At 37.5% G+C, this 24,955-nt stretch overlaps 1 protein-coding gene across 2 annotated transcripts in view; it reads left to right on the forward strand.

The window, feature by feature from the left end:
- ADCY8 (adenylate cyclase 8) overlaps window positions 1–24,729 on the forward strand; it is a gene marked incomplete at its 5' end in the record, with an annotated part of 116,985 nt that extends 92,256 nt beyond the window's left edge. Inside the window, 8 exons of one of the 2 annotated variants that reach the window (XM_079300677.1) lie at window positions 1,822–1,911; window positions 3,239–3,411; window positions 6,219–6,300; window positions 10,682–10,840; window positions 14,560–14,706; window positions 20,301–20,393; window positions 22,550–22,664; window positions 24,157–24,729. In XM_079300677.1, coding sequence (XP_079156803.1) covers window positions 1,822–1,911; window positions 3,239–3,411; window positions 6,219–6,300; window positions 10,682–10,840; window positions 14,560–14,706; window positions 20,301–20,393; window positions 22,550–22,664; window positions 24,157–24,644 — 1,347 coding nt within the window. In that variant the 3' untranslated portion in view covers window positions 24,645–24,729. The remainder of the gene's footprint in view (window positions 1–1,821; window positions 1,912–3,238; window positions 3,412–6,218; window positions 6,301–10,681; window positions 10,841–14,559; window positions 14,707–20,300; window positions 20,394–22,549; window positions 22,665–24,156) is intronic. The other variant, XM_079300676.1, reaches the window with a different exon arrangement.
- Window positions 24,730–24,955: the final 226 nt, after the last annotated feature.

A 24,955-nucleotide genomic window follows, 5' to 3' on the forward strand; every position in this document is an offset into this window, starting at 1 on the left:
TCACTGATACAAGAGTTAGTCAGAAAAAGAAAAATGAAGCCACTCATTTCTATAATTACAGAAATAATATAAATACAGAAAATATCAGGAAGTTCAATTGGGCTGAAAACTTCCTGAAGAAAAGGACAGTGGTGCATAACAATATAAATCACTAAGGAGTGTTTTAGAATTTAGAGGTTTTAAAATCATGTCTAACAAATAGCTTTCAGGAAAGATTTTGTAGAATTAGTCTTGACTTAAGATCTCTAACACACTATCCATACCCAATTTGTTACTTCCCCTGACTTCTTGTGCATTTTTTTTTAAGACTGTGTCCTCTGCAGTTTTGTGGGTGGGCTAATCCAAAGACAGTCAAAAGAAAATTATTACTTTTTACTGTCACACCAGTTTTCTATAAAGCAGTAAAGTCATATGTATTCTCATATATTTAGCTGGACAGTGATTTGAGTCACTGAGTCCTGACCTCTATAGGAAATGACAACATTAATATAATCTCATTGTTTTATGTGTTAAAGTTCTTCCATAATAATAGTTTGTTCAGGAGGGAGCTGCATGCATTTAGGAACAGGCAATGCACCTCAGCCTTGCAGTTTTGTGTGTTTACTGAGTTCAAATGCAGCCAACTGGAGAGGTCTAAGACTCAGATGCTTTCTAAGAAGATCTATAATGCTTTGGTTTTTGGGTGGTAAATGAGTCTTATGAGTCTTAAGTGCATTCTTATTGTTATAAATTTAAGTTTCTGATGCTGAAAGTCTTTTTAAAAAACAGCTGTACTTGTTGTTGTGACCTTCTGCCCTGCAGAGAGGTGCTGTATACCTTATACATTTTTAGAAGGTACCATTCTGTCTGGTGTCACAGAAGAGCCAGGTAATATCTGCACTGCAGACATGGCTGAATGGGTAAAAGAACAAACTAAAGAGTCTCCAGTCCAAAATTAATTTTAATTTAATGGTAAGAAATTGGGCTTTATTAAACGAATTCTCTAACTATTGGAAAACAAGACCTCTAATTATCTTGTACACACTAGTTGATGGCATGACCATCAACTAATAGTCATCCAGAGTAAATAAATATATATGACAGGAGACTCCATCTGCTTTAAGTGTCAAAACATAAAACAATTAATGATTTTTTCCTTCATTCTAAGACCATAATGTATTCCAACTTGATGCTGCTATTTTCTTTATATCTAATTCTCTTGGTTGGAAATACCATTAAAATGAATGCACATCATAACAGCAAGAACCAATATTACGTTATCAGAACCATTGTTTCATGAGTTAATTTTTTTTCCCTTCCATTCTAAGCATCACAGTTGCTCTTCTGGGACCACATCATGTTTTGGTACAACCAAGTCTGTGTGATGTCATGAAAAGGAAGGATGGATGTCCCACATCCAAAAGAATAGCACTATCCATAGCAGATGAAAACAGCTTACAGAAAGGGCACATATTTAATCTGATTTTATGCTCCCAATTAAATAATTTTCTCTATAGTTTATAGCAAAGTCTAAGCACTTTGAGAGGTACTTCTTTAGAGTCCAGTCCTCTGGAAATCCCAGAGGAGTTCATCTGTCCACTCTGGTAAGAGAGCAGAGAGAGGTTATTCAGATGCTGAATGTCTGCAGCACAAATACTTCCCCCTTTTCCACTTCATCTCCACAGTATCCCTTCTTACTGCCCATTTATTCAGTCCTTGGTACCAGCTGGGCAGCTGGCATGGAGAGCAGCAGGTCAGCCAGTCCCAATCCTGAACCCAGCCAGACAAGCAGCTAGTCACCAGTGCACAATATAGCCCTGATTTTGTTTTATTTCTTCACAGCTATGGTGTGATTTTGACAAACCAATAGCCCTGAAGAACCAGACCTTCAATTCCTCTGCTTCTTTTACAGACATCTGTTCCTGTCCTGAGGTATTTCTGTGGGTACCTTTGAATCTGGGGTGTGGATCAGTAAGGTTCTATGGCCACCACTACTTTGTGGTGGAGTCAGGGGCTCAACACTGTGAAGAAAGGAACATTTTCATCTAACCATGTGTTGATAGAAAAAGCAGAGGCTAGTTACAGAAGGAAATGACCTTATGATCTAATGGGGCATTACAAATAAGACTTAACCTTTGAACTTTATACAGAACTTTATGCTGGGAACACACCCAGCAATGATTCACTGAACCTAGTGCAATAAAACACACTATATAATTTACATTAATCTAATGGAGAACAAAACTTCTTACATGCCAAAAGCAGTAGTTAGACTGCTGGGGTTATTTTAAGATTGTTTTGGAGGGAAAAAAATAAAGAAATCTTCTCTAAGAAGAGCAAGCATGCAACAGAATAGATGTGTTGGTCATGTGCAGATAAGAGAAGTGTGTTGTTTAGAAAGTCATATGGCAGTGCATGGTACTGCCAGCAGAATGCTCTAACCAGCAGGGATGCAGACTTTCCTACAGAGAAACTGTACTAAAGAGAAACTGCACCCAGAAAAATGAATACTATTGCTCCTAAAGCTGTGTGATTTCAGTTAATTTAAACTACATTTGGACTGTGAATGTTGATGTTGCTATTTTAAGTCTGAAGAGCTCATGACCATGATTGTCTCTCTCTATCCAGTATCAGCTGCATGGATTGCATTTGGCAGATGACTAATCATTGAGAAAAATGAGGCAATGAAAAGATTAGAAAATAAGTAATGAATAAAACTTTCAGGCATCACATTTTAAGAGAGTAATGTAACCAATCTAAACGTTCAATATTCAAAATTTTTTTTAAAAGAAAAAACAGGAAAAAATAAAAAAGAAAAAAAAGTCCAAACCTGTGGCTTTATCGTCTCTCCTCAGTACCACGGGAAGAATTAAAGTAGAAATATGATTGTCCCATCCTGAGTATTTAGACTCCAAATGAATAGAAATTGTTTTCTCCCAGTTGACTTTTCAGTAGCAAGCTAATGCATGCAGTATGTCTCTCTTTCCTCTTTTAACTATAGAGGATGCCATTTCCCTTATAATGCAATGAAAATGCCATAAAGGCACAGAAGAGGATCTCTGCTGACATGGAAGTACCGTGAAAAATAGAGAATTTGTAATTTCATATTTTTTAGCAAAACTGATTTTCAAAGGGGTCTAAGAGGACTGATCTGAGCACTGAAATCCAAAATTATCTTTCCATATTTCTGGTTACTTGATTATTTACATAGATGCTTGTCTCTGATCCCCACAATTAACCAGTGCTGTTTTGTGTTCAGTATTTTGTCTTCACTGGTGTGCTGGCAATGGTGACTTGTGCAGTCTTTCTTCGTCTCAACTCTGTCCTGAAGCTGGCAGTGCTTCTCATCATGATTGCAATCTACTCTCTGCTGACTGAGACCATTTATGCTTCCCTTTTCCTGCAATACGACAGTTTTCACCACAATGGAGAGTAAGTGTTCACAATCCCCTTCAGCAACTGCTTTTTCTTAAGGTGCTGGTTCAAGACTTGCCAGAGTATGAGTGTGTTGGATTGCAGCAAAGTTAAATATGGAGTGATCATTGCAACAGGCAATGACTAATCCAGAATTATTTATAATCTGTTTCTTTCTCCAGCCTTTTTATTAAAATGTTCATTTCATGAGGGAATTTAAATATTGAGCAAGATTTGTCTTTTATGTCTCCTATGGTATATCAATGTTGACTAAAAATATGCATGCAATGCACATACCTTGGTCATTTCTATTCTTGAAAGCTCCAGAGATACCAATTGAAAAATTCCCCTCAGTTTAGAAAAACAGGAGTGAACAATTGATTTTTTTTAGAATGAAATCCAAACAAGTAATATGCAGTTGTGAAAGATATAAGGAGCACTTGAAAGATCCTGTTTTGTAGGAGAGTGCTTGGAGGACACACTCCTCCTCCTCCCCCTCCCAGGTTTCTTTCCCAGAAAGAGGAACTGAAGAGAAGAACAGAAGAATCACAAAGATTTGCAGAGTCAGAGGTGCAATTAGTGTTGCCATAACTGAATCTAGAGCAGCAGTAATTTAAATCATTCAGAAAAACACTTCTTCAGTCTTTGATCCTTGAGCAGTGTAGTATTGCAGTTGCTTGTGGTTGTAAGTGCAGATGAAGATGCTCAGAGTGAGAGAAAAGCACAGATTTGCAGCACAATTGATTCTCACAACAGCCACATCCTTACACATAGCAAGGTTCTGCTTGCATATCTTTCCTTACCTGCTTCCTACAGTACTAAGATCCCAGAGATTTGGGGTGCAATTCCTTTTTCTAATGCTATATTAGAAATTGCTATACAATGTATCCAGAGCAGACCACAGCAAATCTGACAAATGGCAGGAAACTATACTTTGGCTAAGTAACTAGAAGTAGAAATCATGATAATTGTCCCTAACCAGGCATGGCAAAGAATCTCTTTTGTGTGAAAATCTTGAAGAATTCAAAGTAGCCTCTATTCCCTGTGTCAGAGAAACTCTCTAATGACTGTTATCACAGAAGAGGGAGAAGGAGGCAGGAATATTACCTGGAATAGCCAAGACATAGGGAAATCAGTTGAGATGCTCCATCCTCACAAGAATGTGAACTTAAGCTCTGATATTAGGAAGAATGAAGCTCAAGATTGTGTGCCCTGAAAATTATTTGTTTTTTTGGCTATACAAATAATTTGAATGAAAGGGTTTGCAACTCCTGACAAAACTCATCCAGGTATGGTGGGTATAGCTACAACACCACAATATGCAATAACAGGTAAGTTTATAACTAAGAGCTTTAAAGCTCTTGCTTCTAGCCAGTGTACAAGGGGTAATTTTGGAATGCATTCATTTGGAGATTGTATTTCAGGCAACTTCAAAATAGGAAACATCTGAATTCCAACATATTTGCAGATGACAAGGATACTTCCTTCTTGCTCTTGCTCTATACTGATGACTCATCCCACAGCAGCACATTTCCAGCTCAGTAAATTCATTAGGACCACAAAGTCAGTTCAGTTATCTCTCTCACTAGAAAGTTTCCTTTTCATTTAGTCTCAAGTTCTGCTCTTTCTTTCTCTAATTTCTCTGTCATAGGAGTTCCTTCTCCAACAAATATCATCCAATACTTCTTAAAAAATTACTATGGAAAACAGATCCAGTATCTGGACTTTGCTTTTCGAGGCAAACTAAAGATTGTCCCAAAATATTTTCCAATTTCTGGTCCTCATTTACTCATTGATTTTTTTTTTCAAAATGTCAAGGTTTTATCCCCACAAAACAACTTTCTTTTCTCATCTCCTTTGAACAAAATAATTGACAAGCATCCCTCTTCAATTCACTTCCACATTTATTTTTTTTTCTCTCATTTGCTTTACTATAAGATTGTCTCTACCAGTTCCCCAACCTCTTTTGTCTGTTCCCTGGGAAACATGCTTTTTTTAAAAAAAAACCTTGCATACAGAGATTCTTTCTTCAGTTTTTATTCCTCTTTGCACATAACTAATTTCTCTCAACATTTGAAACCCCCTGTTACTGCTTTTAACCCCTTTTATTTTATTTTAAACTAACCTGTGCTCCCTACAGAGCACCTCAGTGATTTCATGCAGCAGATTTCATACAGCCAGGACCTGCTTGGCTCATCTCTGCTTCCCTGTGGTCTGCAAGGGTTTCCTTTCCCTCCCTTGTCACAGGGATCTCTGATCTCCTGTTTGTAGCTCACTAAAACCAGTCCTAGCTCCTGTTTGCCATGTTTTTTGTCTTCTTTTAATACACACTATATCCTGTCATCTCCAAACCCTTCTCACACCATGGGGATGTTTAATTTCAGCTCCTGCCTTGGAGTTCCTTTACCTCTAGCCCTATTCACTGGGGTTTCACTTTCACAGCCTGGAAGTTTGTTTTGTCAGCTCCCCTCAACCTTTCCCCCAGACACCTCCTGCACTCCACAGGGGCTGTACCAAGCTCCAGGAAGAGCCTGACAGACACAGAGCTTGCATTTCACATTTGAAAGTGAAAGCTCATCACCTCCTGTGTACCTCCTGTAGGCTACAATTTAGTTATTTAAGATGTGTTTCCAAACAGGGAGCTCTCCAATTACACTCCTGTTCTCTTGAACTAATTACTCCTAAATTAAATTTTCAAATACAGTGGATTTTTTTTTTAAAGAACAACAAAGTTGCCACTTATGAAATAAAACTTCTGAACAATTACAATACTGACTAATCAATAAATCTATTTTACTTTGTTGTGTGTTTGTTTTTTTTTCCAGCACAGACTTCCTGGGTACAAAGGAGGCATCTTTACTACTGATGGCAATGTTCCTTTTAGCTGTGTTTTATCATGGTCAACAGGTAATGCAAACATTTCCTTCAACCTTTCCCTTTGTCCCTTGCAATTACAAGATGTGACAACAATTATTTTTGAAATACCATCTGCCTTTTTATCCTCTTGAGCACATGACCTTTTGCAATTTAATAAACCATATGCAGAATCTGATTAAAGAAAACCCACATCTGACACTGCCTAGCATTCTTAAAAAACATGCAATATCCTATTCAGCAATACTCAAATTATACTTCATTCTCTATTTGAAGGAACAAACAGCACACCATTATTTTAGACGTGTGCAGTTCTGGAGGCACCTCAAAGCTTCAGTGCACTTGAGTAGGCATAAATCCAAAATATAGAATGGGAATAAAAACCAGTTAATAATGAAACAATGGTGAAAGAGCTTATTAGGCTTATAAAGAAAAAACAACAGACTCAAGGAAATGAGGAATATTTGGGTTAAGCACCAGTAATTACTCATCTGTATCATGGACCACTTACAAAAATCCTTTCACATGGACCTAGATCTTAAACAGGATTTAGGGGCCTCAGAATTTTAGGACTGATATCCTCGAGGAGGAATTGAGAAACTGAGTATTTCAGGAATACATACACAATGCCCAGGGAGAGAGAATATGAAACATTTAGATTTAAAATAACAAATGCATTAACAGTGGCTGAAGCAGGGTGTTTTCTCCACAGTGTTCCTGGCTCTCAAGCTCTGCATGTCAAACATGCTGAGTTGAGGCAGTTTCTGATCACAAAAAGGAAGAAGGGGCATTGTATTAAAGAAAGGGACATTGTATTAAAGAAATCATCAAGCAGAGTTGTCTTAAGACATTGCTGACTTGCCTAAAGATTTTCCCCTCAAGACCATTAGGCTGGAAAACTCCAGCATTTCTCAATCCTCCTGGAATGAGACAGAGAGAAAGGAATGATGTTGTGATGAATAAGACAATATTACACACTTTATTAAAATAACTTTCTAAGCTGTCCATTCCTTCCACAGGAGAGAAAAAAGAAGCCAACACTCATATATTGTATTAATTTTCCTACTGTTTATCTTCTTTTTGAGGGAATGAGAAATGAGTGAGTAGGGGAAGCAAGGGATGAAATGAGTTTTAAAAAATGCACAGATTTAAATTTAATGGAAAGTAATGAATCGACATATCTTTATCAAGACAACGTCCACTCAGGAGAAATATGGAGCAAATAAGAACTGTACAACTCAAATTTGTGATAAGCCTTTTAGTACCCCCAGTGATTATTAACACATGTCAAAATAAATTCTCAGGCTTGAGAATCAGCCAAGGTACTAAGAAAAACAACACTAAAGGAGTTTAGGTGGAGTAATAATTAGGCAGGATCCAAGCAATGCTCTTCAGGATCCCAATCCTGAGTGTAAATGTCTGTCTTCTACAAAAGCCTGATATGGGGTGTTTAAGAGCATTCTCCAGCTCAGAGACCTGTAAGCAAAGCACAAGTTATTTTCCATTTTATTAACCTTTCTTGGTCCATAAAACAGGATGGCTGCATTAAAACTGCCCTTGGAAATGGTCCCTGAGATGTGCTCAGTCCTGCATGTTCTCCCAAATGATTCATAAGGCCAGTCCATCAATTTAACAGAATCCAATGGCAGAGTCCAGGAACATTTCATTGGATTGCTTAATTTCTTGTTATAGAGTTAACCTAAAGATCTCTGTATAGTTGCCAACTCAATATATATATAAGTTCCATTCAAACCACATTAAAAAAAAAAAATCAAAAAACTCTTCAAAAGTGTGATTGAGGAAAACATTAAGTCAAATACAGCTATCCTCCAGCACATCTTCCCACAAGCTGCAAAAGTATTCTGAAATAGAATAGCTTAAAACTTGTCTTATTCTAAGGGAATTTACTGGAAAATATTATTTTTGTAAGATAATATTTATGGACCTTCAATTTCTTAATAATTGACTATTGGGTTTTATCCATTATGATTTAAAGTTAATGCCATATTTAGCTCCCAAAATTTAAAATTAAATTTGAGTAAAAGGTGTGTGATACTATTTTATTAGATTTAATTTATTTGCATATGGTAATTGCCTGCAGAGTGGTTGGGTTGTGCAGCATGTGGAGGATATAATGTTAGGTTTTCTGTGTAATACATCTCTTTTTTCTTCACTAACTGTTGTAATTAGTGAAATGCAATTGTAATATTGAATTGTAATATTGTAATTGTAATTCTTAAAGCTACATATCAGGGCAGGAAACATGGACACTTTGGGATTTAAATCCAGAAACATTTCTTTAGACAATCTAACAATAAACCTTAAACTCAACCCTACAATTCTTTTTGTTTTAGCAAATATAAGAACTTAGGAAAGCATCTTCTTAATATTTTCTATTTTCAAATCTCATTTATATCAGTCCTTTCTTTCTGAGCTGATAGTGTCATCTTGGTAGTCCACTGATGATGAAAGAAAAGTAATGTTTAAATGTGATCATAAATAACCTGAATGATGTTATCTAAAATTTAAAGATTAGCTGCTGCTATTTTGAGCTAGACTTAGAGATGTGACATTTCCCTATAAAGCAGCATAAAAAAATCACCTCTGAAAAACTACCACAGTTTTGTTTTTTTTTTTTTTTTTTCCAAGCTCTTATTGTAGTAGCATTAAATAACCTGAAGCATCAAAGAATTCAAAATCCAGCAGCAGCTCCTATTTGAAGTCAATCTTTGAAATACCTTCAGAACTCCTAGCAAATTTTTTCTTATCAGTTAGTTGGTAGAAATAAAAGTCACTTATCTGGTGTGGCTCTGTCCTCTAGCATAAAATAAGGGCAAAGAAACTGAAAAATGTTGAAAAAAAATTAAAATATTCTTTCATGACAGGCTTTTTTTGTTGCCATTAATTCAGGGAATTAATGGTCACAAGATAGAAGACCAACATTGTAGAAAAAAGTTTGTTTATAAAGCTGGCTACAGCACCCAGAGGGCAAGTAAATCACTGCCAAGTTGCATACAGGCTTTGGAAGTTTATATCAAGCCATGGGCACTTTTAGATTTTAGGAAGGAAAGCTCCCTAGAGTACAGCCAACATAAAAGGTCCTTTGCAAAGTGCTTTGCTTTTTTTTCTCCTGAAGAGTTTGCCATTCATGACTGCTGCTGACTAAAACTGTGACTAAGATGAGTCACTAAACAATGCCTGAACCCCCTCTTAGTCATTCCCACCCACTACAGGCTGCTCCTTTATTTCAGTTTGGTATATGAATTATATTTTTAAAAATTTCTCTTTTGATGTCTCTCAAAATTGTAAAATGTATTTGCTGGATGTTTTCTCTGTTTGGAGCACCTCAGACCTCACTAATATTTTTACCTTTTTCTCGGTTTACTGACTATTTTTTTTTCATCATTTTCAGTAATACTGTAGCTTAATAAGTCACCCCTTGTGCAAGCTACAGTATCAGCTGCCTTGAAATCTACTTAAAACTGCTTCAGAGTAGTGCACATAAAATCTCTGGCATTGGTTTGTCCATGTGCTGACACACATGTGCCTCTCAGTGACACAATGCTTCAACATGTTCCCTGCTTCAGCTAGCAGACAGTTGCCATTCATACTTAAATAAATATGAATTTATATATATATATACACAATGCATATATATGTTTGCATGTGTAAGCTCTGCCATGCACACTCTGCACTGGAAATCATTTCACTTCAGTTTTTATCTGCAGGTATCAGGCAGTGAGACTTTGCTTGTATAAACTGACTCTGATCCCAAAATACAGGCACAGAGTATTGCAGGGGATGACAAATAGAATGGGTTTCTTTTTCTTTTTTTTTTATTTTCTGTAAGAATAAAGTTGCAAATAACTGCATGTCCGAAAGGTGGAACTATATCATTTTTGTGCCACAGATTTGGACATTTTCTTTGGGAGTATTTTGGGCTGTTATACAGAGTTTTGCTGAAAGATGTTCATTCTTGAGAAGGAGATTCTTGCCAAGGGTTATGAATTAGCCTTGTGCTAATTTTCTCATTTAATTTGAAGATACTTATAAAAAGGGGTATATATTTATTGCATATCAATACCTGCCAATACCTTATCTCCTGTCTGACTCCATTATCTAAATAACAAAGATATGCTTAAAGGGAAAATAATCTGGTGACAGTTTATATCCACTGACCATAGCAGTAATATGACAAATATTATTTTGTTCAAGATTATTCTGAGAGTCTCACTGTACATAAGGCAAAGAAATAATCTCTTTTTCTGGCAAGAAAATCAAATTGTTTCACAGATCTTCAGCAGGACTGAAGGTGGTTACACAGCAGGAGCAGCCTGCCAGGATGGCAATACAATCTCTACTGTTATCTTGTCAGCTTTTTTTTTTTGCCTCTTTTTCCTTTCTGAAACTGCAGCTTGAATACACAGCAAGGCTGGATTTTCTGTGGCGTGTTCAAGCCAAAGAGGAAATCAATGAAATGAAGGAGCTAAGGGAGCACAATGAGAACATGCTGAGGAATATTTTACCCAGTCACGTCGCCCGTCACTTCCTGGAGAAGGATCGGGATAATGAAGTATGTGTCAGTTTTTCTGATATTTTTGTCCAATTAGTAAAAGAAAAGTAGATCTGGTAGGAAATTGCTGAAACTTATTTCTCGATAGGATTCATTGCACAAACACTGATGATATTTGGTATCTGATCAACACTGGAAAATAATTGTGTTTTGAAGTCAGGGTTCTAGGGCTGCATCTGGAGTGATGTTTCCATGTTCAGGCTCCCCAGCAGGAAACACATGAGCCACACAGAGAAAATTCTGGCAATTAATCACCAGGATGGCAATGGGACTGGGGTACATAACATGTGAGGAGAGGCTGAGAATGTTGATCATAGTGCTTTAGGAAGAAAAGACTGAAAGAGCATCTCATTGTTGTCCTCAAGCACCTAATGAGTGTTTATAAAGTCATTATTAGGGGACTGGAATATCTCCCTTATGAGGAGAGACTTGGGAAGAGAAGACTGAGAAGGGATCTCATTTAACCCATTTAAATGTCTCCAAGGCAGGTACCAAGAGGATGGTGCCTGATTCTTTTCAGTGGTGCCCAGGGACAGGACAAGGACCAATGTCCATAAATTAAAACACTAAATGTTCCACCTCAACATGAGGAAGGACTGCTTTACACAGAGGGTGGCAGAGCCCTGGAACAGGCTGCTCACAGAGGTCATGGCGTGTCCCTCTCTGGATGTGTTCAAATCCCATCTGGATGCATTCCTGTGTTACCTGCTCCAGATGACCCTGCCTGGGCACAGGGGTTGTCCTGGATGACCTCCACAGGTCCCTTCCAACCCCAGTAATCCTGTGATTCTGTGGTTTTGTGATTCTGTGAAGATAGAACAGTGCTCAACCCTCAAACCAAAAGGACTGTGAAAGACTTGATCTAATTGGTCCTGCTTTGAAAACAAACTGTATTAAATGAGATTCAGAAGTCTGTTCCAGTCTATGAGTCTATGAAAATCTAGTATTCAAGTCTATGAAAATCTGCTATTTCTAAAAAAATTACGTGAATTTAACAGAATGTCTGTGCAAGTGCATAATAGCCCAGTGTTGCAGAAGTATTATTAGAGCCTGTGGAAGGAACAAGCTGCAACAGACCTGAGGCTGTCATATCTTCAGACACAAGATATAATTTTTGCCATTTCATATTGCCCCTGAATTGCCTGTTTGTGGCAGATAATAAAACAACCATTTGGGAGGCATAGTTTGTGGCTGTGTTCCTAAAAACTGTTTGCAGTACACAAAGAAAAGCATGAAAATGAAGTCTCTGAATATTCCTAAAATGAAGTTTGAAGGAAAAGGAAAGTCCAGAACTTGTTTTTGAAAGCAGCAGTAAGTCACTTACTCCTTATTTGAAACAAAGTAAATGTATATTATAATATTATAATATTATATATATATATATATATATATATATATATATGCATGTATGTATGATGAAATTGGAATTTTTCCATGTAATGTTGGAATTATCTTTTATAATGGGAAGAAACATTGCAAGATTCACCTTGCCAGCACTGACATACCTACTGATTGTGCAACAAAAAGGAATTAAGGCTACAATTTGCTGTTGTACATTTTGGAAATGGATGCAGCCAGACAAATTAAACTGCACAATGAGGAATCATTGTGTTCTGATTTCAAGTGTCACCTAGGGAAAGATGGCACAGTGAGAAGCTACAAGAAAAAGCACTTTAGAAATCACTCTTGAGAAATTTTACACTCTGTGGGTATGAAAGTGCCACAGAAACCCTGCTATGCACATGAGAAAATGTGAGTGTGAAAGCAGCCAGGTTAAAATGTTTCATTTTAAATGGAGCAGACCTCAACACCAGCCAGGAGTGTGTTCTGGTATATCTGCATTATGGATTTTCTGGGAATAGGTTTTCCATCTTACACTTTCATTCACGTATGGTCACATGCATAACAACCTTCAGAAGCAAGCAGATGCTCCATGGATCACTACTTATGCTTCAATACTTTGTCACTGAATTGAATTCCACCACCCCTGCTTTTTGTAAGGCAATTTCCAGAGTAACTATACTTGGGCTGATTTATGCATGAGCTGGCAGACAGTAAGATCTACCAGATTTCAGTGCAATCAATCCTGCAGTTCATGTCTGGCCATTAAGTTAATTTCTCTGCTCTCAAAAAAATGAATTCCCAAATGTGTACTTTAGCATTTTCTTATGGATATATTATTTCTATCCTTTTGCTTCTTACCAAAAATAGAAAAATAGAGCAACTGCAGGCTCAGGCAGTTGTCTTCTATCTTCATGATCCAAGGCAAGAGTATAGCTGAGTGTATTCATGTTTCTCCTAGCACACATTGTCAAATCTTTCATAAGCATCCACCAATTAATGTGTGTATGACCTTTTCTATACCCACAAAAGGGAATAAGAATGTTTTTAGAGTATGTCTTCTACAATCCTGAAGATGCTCTTCAGTGAAAGAAAGGGTAAGGCAGTAAGGCAATCAACCATGTTTCCTCAATCAAAGCTTTTTGGTGGCTTTGGAAACTAGAAGAATTTCCCACTTTTACCCTAAGACATATTGTAAAAGAGCCTGGATAAGTAGAAGCATTAGCAGCATCTCAAGGAGCAGAGCAGAGTTCAGGATGCTTTTCTGAGGAGAAGCAGGTGAAGAAAGAAGAACCTGAATTGTTCATGTCAAGTGTGTGGCAACCAGCAGTCAATCATTTTATCATGAAACCAAAGCATTAAAATTTCTTAAGGCTACTAACAAGAACTTTGAGAAAAAAGTACTCAAGGTCAGAACATCATAAGAAAAGTTCATAAACAGAAATGGAAGTGTCCACCATTAGGTAAAACTACAGAAGTTGAAGCCAGAAAAAAAAATCAAAGGAGAATACATATGATGGGCAATATACATTAATATATATTAAAGCTAATATACATTATCCAAAAGCAGGAATTGTGGTAGCAGTCCTTGGAATCTTTAATGTTGAAATTAGTTTTTTACCTAAAAATTGGCTTTAGTTCAAACAAGAGCTGTCCACATTTTCACATATGTAATGGCACAAGCCCCTCCATAAATAAATTTGCCATTCAGTACCAGAGAGAATTATATTAATAATATAAGTGGGAGCTTATTTCAGGGCATACTTTATCCTAACAGCCTTCTGTGATTGATCCCTTATAAGCTGCTTTCTGACCCCCCAGTAACTCTATTTTCAATCCCACTTCTATTTCTCCTTCCTTTCAAGACCTAAGAACAGGAACATCTTCTAGACCCAGGCAACCAAAGAGCTCCACAACCTCCTCAGGAGAACCAGAGTTTACCAGAGAGTAAGGATTTTCTGGAAACTTGGGAATAAACAAACTTGTAACGAGCTGCAGTAGTGTGAAGTACAAATTGTCCACCAGAAAATGTGATAACTGGTATTTGTACTTGGCAATGAATCTTTCATATTTTCAAGTCATTCCCCATATAAATCAAAAGCAAAATTTTTATTTCACCTTTGCTGGTGTAGCTCCTTGACTTGAGAAGCAGAAAGAGAGGAATTCAAAGAAAGGGAAAACCCTGCATATGTTCTGAAATAAAAACAACAAGAGCTGTCAGCCTCCTCCTGTTGAACCTGTCTAACCTTGAATAAACAAATGCCAATATCAGATGTTAAGGTATTTTGTATGGAAAAATTAAGACAACTATTTTAATTGCTGCCAGTTACATTTTCTCCCTTATGTTACCACTTCATCTTTCCTCATTGTTTTTTTAGGAATTATACTCTCAGTCCTATGATGCTGTTGGTGTGATGTTTGCTTCTATTCCTGGATTTGCTGACTTTTATTCCCAGACTGAGATGAATAACCAAGGAGTAGAATGTCTACGCTTACTGAATGAAATCATTGCAGACTTTGATGAGGTAATACCAGCTGCTGATGATGTTTAAACTATGAGTTTCCAAATAACAAATATGTCATCCTAAATTATAATATTTGGTAATTATTTTGCTTCCAATAGTTCTCTGGTTTTGGGGTTTTTTTTTTCATATTACAATTGTCTGGTTTGCTTTTTCGCCCTTCATCCTGCCAAATATTGATCTGAATGATCTAATGAGATAGAGACTGAAAGCAATATTCAAGTTTAAACATCCATAAAAGCACCAGAGTATCAAAAAGTAGAAAATACTTCAGTTCTGTAGCAGAAAGAAGTATGAACAGAACTGCAACTGTTCTGGAAAATAGTGGTCTAAATACAAACAGGTAAAGGTGTTGCTTTAAAGGTTTGGTTGAATGGACTCAATGAATATTAAAGATAAAACAGTGCCCAGTTAAATGTGAAGCACACAGCTCAGAAGCAAATTTTAGGTAGAGAATGAGAGGTGGTGGTGACATGAACTGAGGAGACTTGTCTGCTTTGGAATTTTATTGAGAGATAAATGAAGTTCAACTCTTTGTTCCATAGAGAAATTCAGAGGTGAGGGGATTTTGTTTTTTTAATGGGAAGGACACAGAAAGGGACAAGGTATTCTGGTATTATTTAGGTATTCTATCCAGCTAATTAAAAATAAAAAAAAAAAATTTAATTAAAAAAAAAAAAAAAAAAAAAGGAAGAACTGAGGAGTGGATGAGATAAAAAGGAGAAAAGAAGTCAGAACTCCAATGTAGCTATTGCTAGGTGGAAGCAAAGAAAACCTGTGAGTGAAGATGAAGTCAGGAGAAATTTACATACTCTGCAAAGTACTTTATGAGGAAGCTCAGACAGGTGGTATCATGTCCTGCAATGAGCCCAACAGGAATTAAGAAAGGAGATAAAGCATAAGCCAATGAAGAGCTTTAAAAAATTTTCAAAACCAGGAAGGATGAAAAAGCACTGGCAAAATTACCTAGCAGAGAGAATTTTAACCTCTCTACTGCAGGCAGTTCTCAGGAGTGTGTAGCCCTCCCTGAGTCATAAAAATAGAATTGGAACCACTTATACTTATCAATGAGATTGGACCTGTGCACCAGACTGCAATGATCCAGACAGAAAAGGGAAGGAGAAAATATCATTGATCTGTGACTTCCATCCTGGGCACCTGCATGGGCATTGAGTGGCTGCTCACAAAGGTTGTACCAAAGCTAAGATTACTGACACTGAAATTGGGAATGAAATTTATCCATATAATTGGTGAGATAATAAAACTATGAGTGGGAAATAGAAGAATTCACAGAGAACATTTCCTTGTGCATTTAAACAGAGAACAAAATTTCGCCCTCATGAGAAGAACTCAGTCACCTGCTGAGCTCCTGCACTGCATTTCCCCTGGGTATAAATGCCTGCCTCTTACCTCCAGGATCTAGCACAGCTGTCAGCATGCTTCTTGATTAATAGCTTTGTTTTTATTTCCAGACCTGATTAAAATGATTACCCCTCAAACTTAAATTAATTCATAGCAATAGTCTTTGCATTAGGATATTTTGTCATGCACATTCATGTAATCTTCACAACAAAATTCCTTTGCTGCTGTGGCAATTACTGAAGGCAAGGTTTTAATCAAAACCCTCACACAATATTACTTTCAGGCCCCTAACACCTGCTCTGTAATTAATAAAGGACCTAATTGGAGACTGTGCTATGTCCCAGACATGCTTAGTTGAAGAATAGATATGTTCTTGGTACAGGTAGCAAATGAAATTATGGGATCCCCTGCTGACTGCTAACCTACTTGCAGCATGGCCATGCCATTAGTTTACTCTGTCTAAGCAATCTGAAAAGTGATATGCCAGACAGAGCAACTGAAAGGAGTAACCTTATCCATGGAAAAGGAACCAGAAATCCTTCCAGGTGCAGTGTTTCAGGGCTAGCAATGTTTCCATGTAACTATTGACTGACACTATACAGTGTCACTATTCCTTCTTTTTTTCCCATGTCCCTTGGCAAGATTGCCTGCTGTTCAATACAGCCCCAGGAGCAAAATGCAGATGTGCAGCTGGAGAGCAGAACAGCTCTGTTATCCATGGGGAAACTGCTTCCCAGCATCAGGTGAACACCTCTGGAGAGAACCCTAATGCAGGAATCTCAGCACAGGAGAGTAGGACACAGCACCTGATGCCATTTGTACATCCTAGGTGATTTGGGACACAGGGTTGTCAGCTCCCATACTGCATCCAAATTCATGTTCTGGAGCAAGACACTGGAGATTTTCAAGGCAAGAGTACTCTAGATCACACTGCACATATACTGAGTTTCTAAACTCAGATCAGATTCTATACTGTGAATTGCCTCTTTTCCTTACAGAGATTAATAATAATAATAAACATATACAGGCCCAAAATTATGCTTCTGAATGGAAGCTCTGGTAAAAAAATACAAACTGACCTGTTTTGGAAAATGTGACAGGTACACAAGAAGGAAATCTGGGTTATCTCTTCTTTTTAGAGGGGTTTCCTTGTTAATGCAACACAGCAAGGATACAGTCTGGATGTGTTCCTTTGCCTTCCACATAATAGATCTATGTTAGAGAGACAAAGCCAGTTACAAAAAAGCAGTAATTGAATATAAATGCTGGAAGAGAAACTGTCACTGGCAGGTGCATGGGGTAGGTGCCCACAGAGGAGTCAGATTGTGACTGGATCTTTCTTAGGGAATGGGAGAACGTGGTCCAAAAGTCAATTTGCAGAATAGATGGTCGACTATTGTCAAAATACAGCTTTCACTCAGTTGTTCTTTTCCCCTCATAGTTCACAAATTTTTTGACTTCCAAATTATCCACTCTTCCTACCAGCTGAGGCAGAACAGGAGTTGCTAGCTTCTGGACTGGCAAAAAGAAGCAAATATGAACATTGAACTTTTATAATTACTTTCTTTTTGTATGACTGTAGTTTTAAGACACGGGGCTAAACTCCCTTTCTTAGAGATGTTAGAATAAAAAAAATTAACAATATAACATTTCTGCAGGTATTATAAGTCTTGAAGGAATTTTTTAAAAATGTAATATTCTTTCTAGGCTTTTTAATATGTCATTTATGTATGTTAATGATATAGTTGGGATTTGTGCTTTGAGAAGAGCTTTCTTGTTCACATATTTTTTTACTTTCTTGCATTTTATTTATCCTGCAGTGATTTACATAGTGTATATCACAACAGATATTAATATATTATGTTGCCACAAGTGGAGGTTTCAACAGAACACTGGATCCTGCTTTCATATTTTTGATTACTTTGCAGTTTTTTCCATGTCCTGCAATATTCTATTTTGCACAATTTTTTACATGTGATCCCAGGGTCTGACCTCCAGACAGCCTTGGCTGGACATGAATTGCAGTACCAAGCCATTAGTTTCTTTTTAGATACAAACCACATTTTAGTGTTTGAAAATGTGTCCCTGGACTATCATGTTAAATAAACAGCCTATTTAAAATGTTTTAACAAATGGCAGCTGATTTAGGACTGAGTTGGAATATCTTCCCCTAGTATCAAAATCCATCATCTTGTCATACTGTGAAGAAAGTAATTACTAAATAGACCATTATTTGAAGAAGGAAAGAAGCTACTGAAGAGGCCATATAAAGCAGTGGACAAAAAGAAACAAACAGGAGATTTGGAAACAATAATGAATGAGGAAAAAAACCCATAACTTGGGATCATCTTTTTCTGTATTGTATCACAGCCAATGATTTTTTCTTTCCTAAAAGAGTAATTTTAGATATTTATTATAAATTTTAAATTAGTGTGCTGTTTGCTGTTGCTTCCAGCAACCATCTGGAAATGAAAACATGGACTGTTTTCAAGCAAGACCATTTTCTGCCCTTGCCCACACACAGTGCTCTCAGACTGCTCACAGAGGCAGAGCTGCAAGAAACAATCCTTTTCTTGAAGAAAGCAGTAGGAAAGCTGCCCTTGTAAGAAGGAAGGGTACACAATGGGCTGTTCTGGCAGTTTAAAGGAAAATGAGAAGCAGGTTAAGTCTTTGGACTTTGCTGGCTTGGACAGGAGCCATGAAGCATATGGCTTTGTGTTCCCTCTGCAGGCTGAGCAGCCTCCCATTAGGGACAGATGGTGCCATATCTGCACACCCACAGCAAAGCCCTGCCTGGCTGCACTGGGTCACTTAGTGCCAGGGGATATTTCATGTTATGCCTTTGGTGTGTTTCTCCCTTTGAATGAAAGAATCCCTTTAATGGGCAGGAAATTCCAACTCACAAGATGGGGAAAAAAATGCACAGCAATGTAAAAAATAAAGGGGAAAATATTTAGTTAAATTTTTACATGACCACAGAAAGACTTTTTTCCTTTTAAACCCCAAATAAATCAAGCCTTTAGAATTGAAAGTTTGAAATTCCTTTTTTTTTTTTTTTGTGAAGTGCTTTTTTTCTCCCATGACTTCATAACCATACTGATCTCTAAATTGATTAGATACCATATAGCTTATCACAAACTCACAGGGTATTTGGCATTGACACCAGTAATAAACATTTTCCTGTGATGAGGTGATTAATCCCTTATCCCACACTCTGTTATCACTGATAGAATCCTCATCCTGAATTCTTCTAAGGACTTTCAAGGAATGTAAGGTTCTGGTTTCTATTTTATGGAAAGCCTTAAGTTAAACCATAAATATGGACTTGGAATAGGGACCAAACTTTCACTCCCACTTCATTCAGTGCTTTAGTCACTCAACTAAATTTACTTTCTCTTCCAAATTCTCAATCTGACAAGCTCTTTATACCTACTTAACACCCATAGCTATAGCAAATCCCAAATAAATACAGGCATTTACCATTTCCCATTGGTTCCTGGAATCTTTTTTAGAAGGGGAAAATACATAACAAATGTATAGACTGTATGATCCAATGGACATGCTAGTGTCCAGTCTGACACTAAGCAGAGGGAAGCAGGGGATATAAGAGGACTTGGTCTCTTACAGGATTTCTTTGGAGGCATCTACCTCCATCCATTGACTGTGTAAGATCATAGAATTATAGAATGGTTTGGGTTGGAAGATTATCTTGTTCCAGTCCCCCTACCATGGTCAGGGACACCTTCCACTGGACCAGGTTGCTTAGAGCCACAGCTAGTCTGGTTGAATACTGATCTCATCACCTTAATTGTTGATGTAGCAGCATTTAATTTTCAAACCAAGTTCCTCCAATTGAGTTTTAGGAATTCTGATCAAGTCTTCTATTCACACATACATACACAGGGACAAACAGAGAGTTTGTCTTCACTGATATTCAGTGATCATACCTCAGGAAATGCAGAACTTGGATGCATTTCTCTTAGGCTGGAATATACATATCTTATATTATCCATTGTGGAATTTACTAAACAGCACAATTTAGCTTGCATGCACTCAGTGAGTAGATGATGTTCCAGAGTTCCAGATCAGTATTCCCCAGAACCCAGAATAAATTGTGTGCCAGACTGACTCAAAGACACCACAGGTATAAAAAATTTACATTCTCACATCTTTAAAAGCATTTTGTGTTAGGAATTACAGGGGTAACAGTATTTTTCTTTTTACATATCTATTAGTTACTAGGTGAAGAGAGATTTCAAGATATTGAAAAAATTAAAACAATTGGCAGCACGTACATGGCCGTGTCAGGATTATCACCTGAAAAACAGGTAAGAGGGTAATTTTCTTTAAGAAGCAAAGCTTGTAATTATTCTGACCATTCATATTCAAAAATATGTCATCTCTATGTTGTTCATAAAACTTGTTTTGCTAAAATAAAGCAGACATTTGGGGCTTCTGGCAGACAGCAGTTGCACTTCTTGATGAATTCAAATGTCATCTTGTGCTTGGAACAAGAACCATATGGATTCTTTCCTCAAATTTAGGTTTATAGGAGAAAAAAAAATTCCTTTCAGTCACACCAATGTGAATCTAGATCAGGTCTATCTATATCTTCAGACATAGTCTAAAGCCACCTCAGCAGCTCAGACAGCAACATGACTGACAACCTCCAATAATCAAGGAAGAGGATCTATTAACTGATAGTGTACTTATGCAGGTATAATTCTGCATTTATACTCTTTTTTGATACAGCCTATCTGCAGACAGCATGGTAACTACACATCAGAAAGAAAGCAGATCATCAGTTCAACTGAAGAGCAAGCAAACCATGCTGAGGGGACAAATAGTCACAGAGGACACACACACAGTCACAGCCACAAACCTCACATAAGACAGATGAGAGAAATCCATTCATAATTCCACACAATAATTTGCCTGGAAACAAATTAGATGAGGCTCTAAAATACATCAAATAAGAAGTCATTTGTTGCTGAAATCTGTTTCTTTGGCAACTGATGCCTGTACCCAGGAAGAGCAGGACAAAAAGGATGTGCTGCCCCTGACTGGTCACAGGCTGGGAACCACACTGGTCAGAACTTCTGAAAAGCAGAAGCCAGATTATCATGAGCTTTATAAACCAGAAAATTTCCACTGTTTGTTAAGAATACATTATAAAACACATGGAGTGTAACTAGCTGAGCATCTCCCGCCTACAGAGTAACAAGTGATGCTGACAGCTAGAAATCCATAAAACGAGATATGCATGGGATTTTTGATTGTCAAAATGCATCTGTGTAGACATGAGCAAAGAAAGATAGAACACCAGGTAGCTACACAGCTCCTAATCACTTCCTCTGACTCTTGATGGGGGTAAAAATTCCAAGGGAGAAAAGCTTCACTGCCTTTCCAAGACTGATTAACTGTTCTCTTTTCTTGAACTATAATATCTTAATGGAATTTTAACACATTTTAAATATACTTGTCATACGTACACGTCTGTCACCTTGTCAGCACCTAAGAGGTGCAGGCTGTTGAGGGAGGTTGGCATGCTGTGAACAGAGCTAGTTAAGGATAAGGACCAAGCATGGTGTGAACAGAACAGGGTGATGCCAAGGAGATGTTCATGTTCAGTATTAAGCACATAGGATGATGAAAACTGCAAAGGGCTGGACTGCATGCCCAGGGAGAAACTTACAGTCCTTTGTACTATGAACTGGACACTTGAAGAAAGAATTACCTTGCTGCAGAAGAGATGAGATACAATCGTTGGGCCAAACCTACAGCTGTTCCTTACTCTGCTGCCTCCCTTGAGAGTCCCTGCCCATCATCTGTTCTGTTGGTGTTCTGGGAAGACTAAAACCTACTGCTGGTCCCCATCTGTATATCCACTGCTTTGTAGGCATGGAAATGGAAGGGAAGGAGCAGGAAGCCCTAAGCAAAGGCAATTAATGAACTACAGAAGAGCCTTTCCTCTCTCCCTTAACCAACCCCAGATTGCCTGGCTTGCCCTGTTGTTCCTGTCATCATTACATCTCTGAGAGCACTTGAACTGATGCTTTTCCTGGGTGATGGTTTCAGTAAAGGAAAATTGCACATCCTTCACTTCTTTCACTCTGCTTCTTGCTTATGTGGGTCATAAGCCCATGTTCTCACTTGATTTTGACCTTTGAGTCTGAACAATCTCAATCCTCTCTATACTTTCCTTCTCAGCCTTAGACATGTTTCACATGCCTTGTTAATTCTCATGATTGCCCACCAGATTGTTGACAGAAAGTTACTTTCTCTGGCCCTTTAAGCTGCTCTCTATCCAGTTATACTAGTATAACATAATGGGAAGTATTACCATTAATAGCAGTGTACCTCTCTTCCATCTAGAATGTTGAGCCTGGGTTCCATATCTGAGCACTTGGCACTTGCAGGGATGGGTGGCAGCTGGGCAAATGCAAAACTTTATTAACATATTAATGCATAACTTTTTCCTCAGCAATGTGAAGACAAATGGGGGCATTTGTGTGCCTTGGCTGACTTCTCCATAGCTCTGAATGAAAGCATACAGGAGATCAACAAGCACTCGTTCAACAACTTTGAACTCCGTATTGGTAAGCACGGGTCAAACACGAGAGCTAAAATGGGGTTTTGTCTGCAAGGATGTGATTTGTCTCCAGGAACATTGCAAGGACATGCATAATTTAAGAGAGCCCAAGTACTGTATCCTCTGGTTTCAAATTGATTCATCCCAGGAAAAGTCAGAAATATTAAATACTCCATTTGCAGAATATAGGCCTTGATTTGGTGATTGCAGGAATTCAAAGTTTCAATGAATTGTGAGTGGGGAACATGATTGATTTACTGTCTTTAGTAAATCTGGTACTAAGAACCCACAGATATAACACAGAAAGTAAACAGGACAACCTAGATCCAACTCCAAGACTGATACTCACACAGACTCTAATTAATCTCCCTGTATAATACTCTTCTTCAGTAAAGGGACAAAATTAGTTTCTCCTAAACCCTGGGAGTAGTACTTCTGTTTTCCACAAAAATTTAATTCCATCTCTGACCTGACCAGGGGCAGCATCTCTGAATTCTCTCTGTGATGGGTAAGCTATTGCTCTGGATGGAATATCCTGCATGGCTAGTGGAATGGGACATAAAAATTGACCTGAATATATGGCACATAGCAGGAGTAAATTTAATGACTTCTCATGCTGAGTGAATCACTAGCCTAAACAAAACAAAATAAAACAAATCAAACACCTGGAAGGGACATGTCTTTTATAGATAATCATGCCATAGAAAAACTGAAATATATTCATTAGTCACAGCATGGAGGATCTCAGCACCACTATCTGATCTGCACTTCCTAAAAGTTTTGATCACAAAACTCATAGTTCCCAAGATTTCTCAAGGACCAGGCATCCACACTTACTAAGCGTGGATCACATGCAAAGATTTCATAGAGCATGGATGCAAAAGTATTTGATAAAATTTTTATAACCATTTAAAAAAAATCTTTAAAAATAGATAAAAAAACTAAAAAACTAAAATCTTTTTCTAAAAGATATCTTACTCTCTACTAAAACTATTCTTTAATTCTGATATAGAAAAAATAGCTATTGCTTGTCTTTTTATGCAACAATCTTGCAAAATACAATCTTGTAATAACTTCATGCAAGGCTTTAGTATTTTTATTTCATGGAACATAGGAATGCAATTTCTTGACTGTAAAGCATTAACAAGGTTGCCCTCAACAAGTGTAGTTGCAGAAATCTTTCCTACTATCTGAGAATAAGTTTTCAGGAGTTTTGGCAATAATGTGAGGAATACAGATGACACATAAGTATTGTGATTCCACTGACATGGGTGTCCCATAAAATATACCTGTTGATATCACTTTTCAAGCTTCCAAGCTTTTCCAGATTTTTTTGTTTGTTTAATTTCTCTATATATGCACCTCTCTCTTAAGCCTGGAGATCTGTATCTGAACCAGGCTTCACCTGATTCTTAACTACAAATATGGGGTTTAGTCATTATTGTACACAGTTTATCTTCTATTTTTCTTTCTTTTTTTTTTTTTTTTTTTCTAATCAGGGATTAGCCATGGCTCTGTTGTAGCAGGAGTTATCGGTGCTAAGAAACCCCAGTACGACATCTGGGGCAAAACAGTGAATTTAGCAAGTCGGATGGACAGCACAGGTGTTAGTGACAGAATACAAGTGCCTGAAGAAACCTATCTGATCCTGAAGGACCGAGGATTTGCCTTCGACTACCGGGGAGAAATTTATGTCAAAGGTATCAGTGAACAGGAAGGAAAAATCAAAACATATTTTCTTCTAGGAAGAGTTCAACCAAATCCTCTAATCCTACAACCAAGAAAACTGACTGGACAGTATTCATTAGCAGCTGTTGTATTAGGACTTGTACAGTCTCTTAACAGGCAAAAACAGAAGCAAATTCTTAATGAGAACAATAACTCTGGAATCATAAAAGGACATTACAACCGGAGGACTTTGCTCACTCCCGGTGGATCTGAGGCAGCAGCCCAAGCAGAGGGGGCTGACAAAACTGAATTGCCATAATCAGCATTGTTTGTGGGGTTGTTTTTTGTATTTCTTTTATATATAAAAATAAATATACAAATAAAAAGGGTTTAATTTTTTTTAGAAGGATTGTGAGTTTTATTTTTCTGGTGTGATATTTCGATGAGACTCAAATTCCTATATTTTAACAAACGTCTCCCCAGTCAGCTGTGATTAACCTCTGAATATCCAGACACAGAAGGTGTAGGCCACCACTCTGCTGCGTCGGATTTTTCAGATTAAAGCAAAACAAAAGGAGATTGAGTAGGTTCTTCTCACCTTTAATTGCCTTCAAGTGGATTTATACAATC

The sequence above is a fragment of the Erithacus rubecula genome (genome assembly GCF_903797595.1).
Source record: "Erithacus rubecula genome assembly, chromosome: 3".
Classification (NCBI taxonomy): domain Eukaryota; kingdom Metazoa; phylum Chordata; class Aves; order Passeriformes; family Muscicapidae; genus Erithacus; species Erithacus rubecula.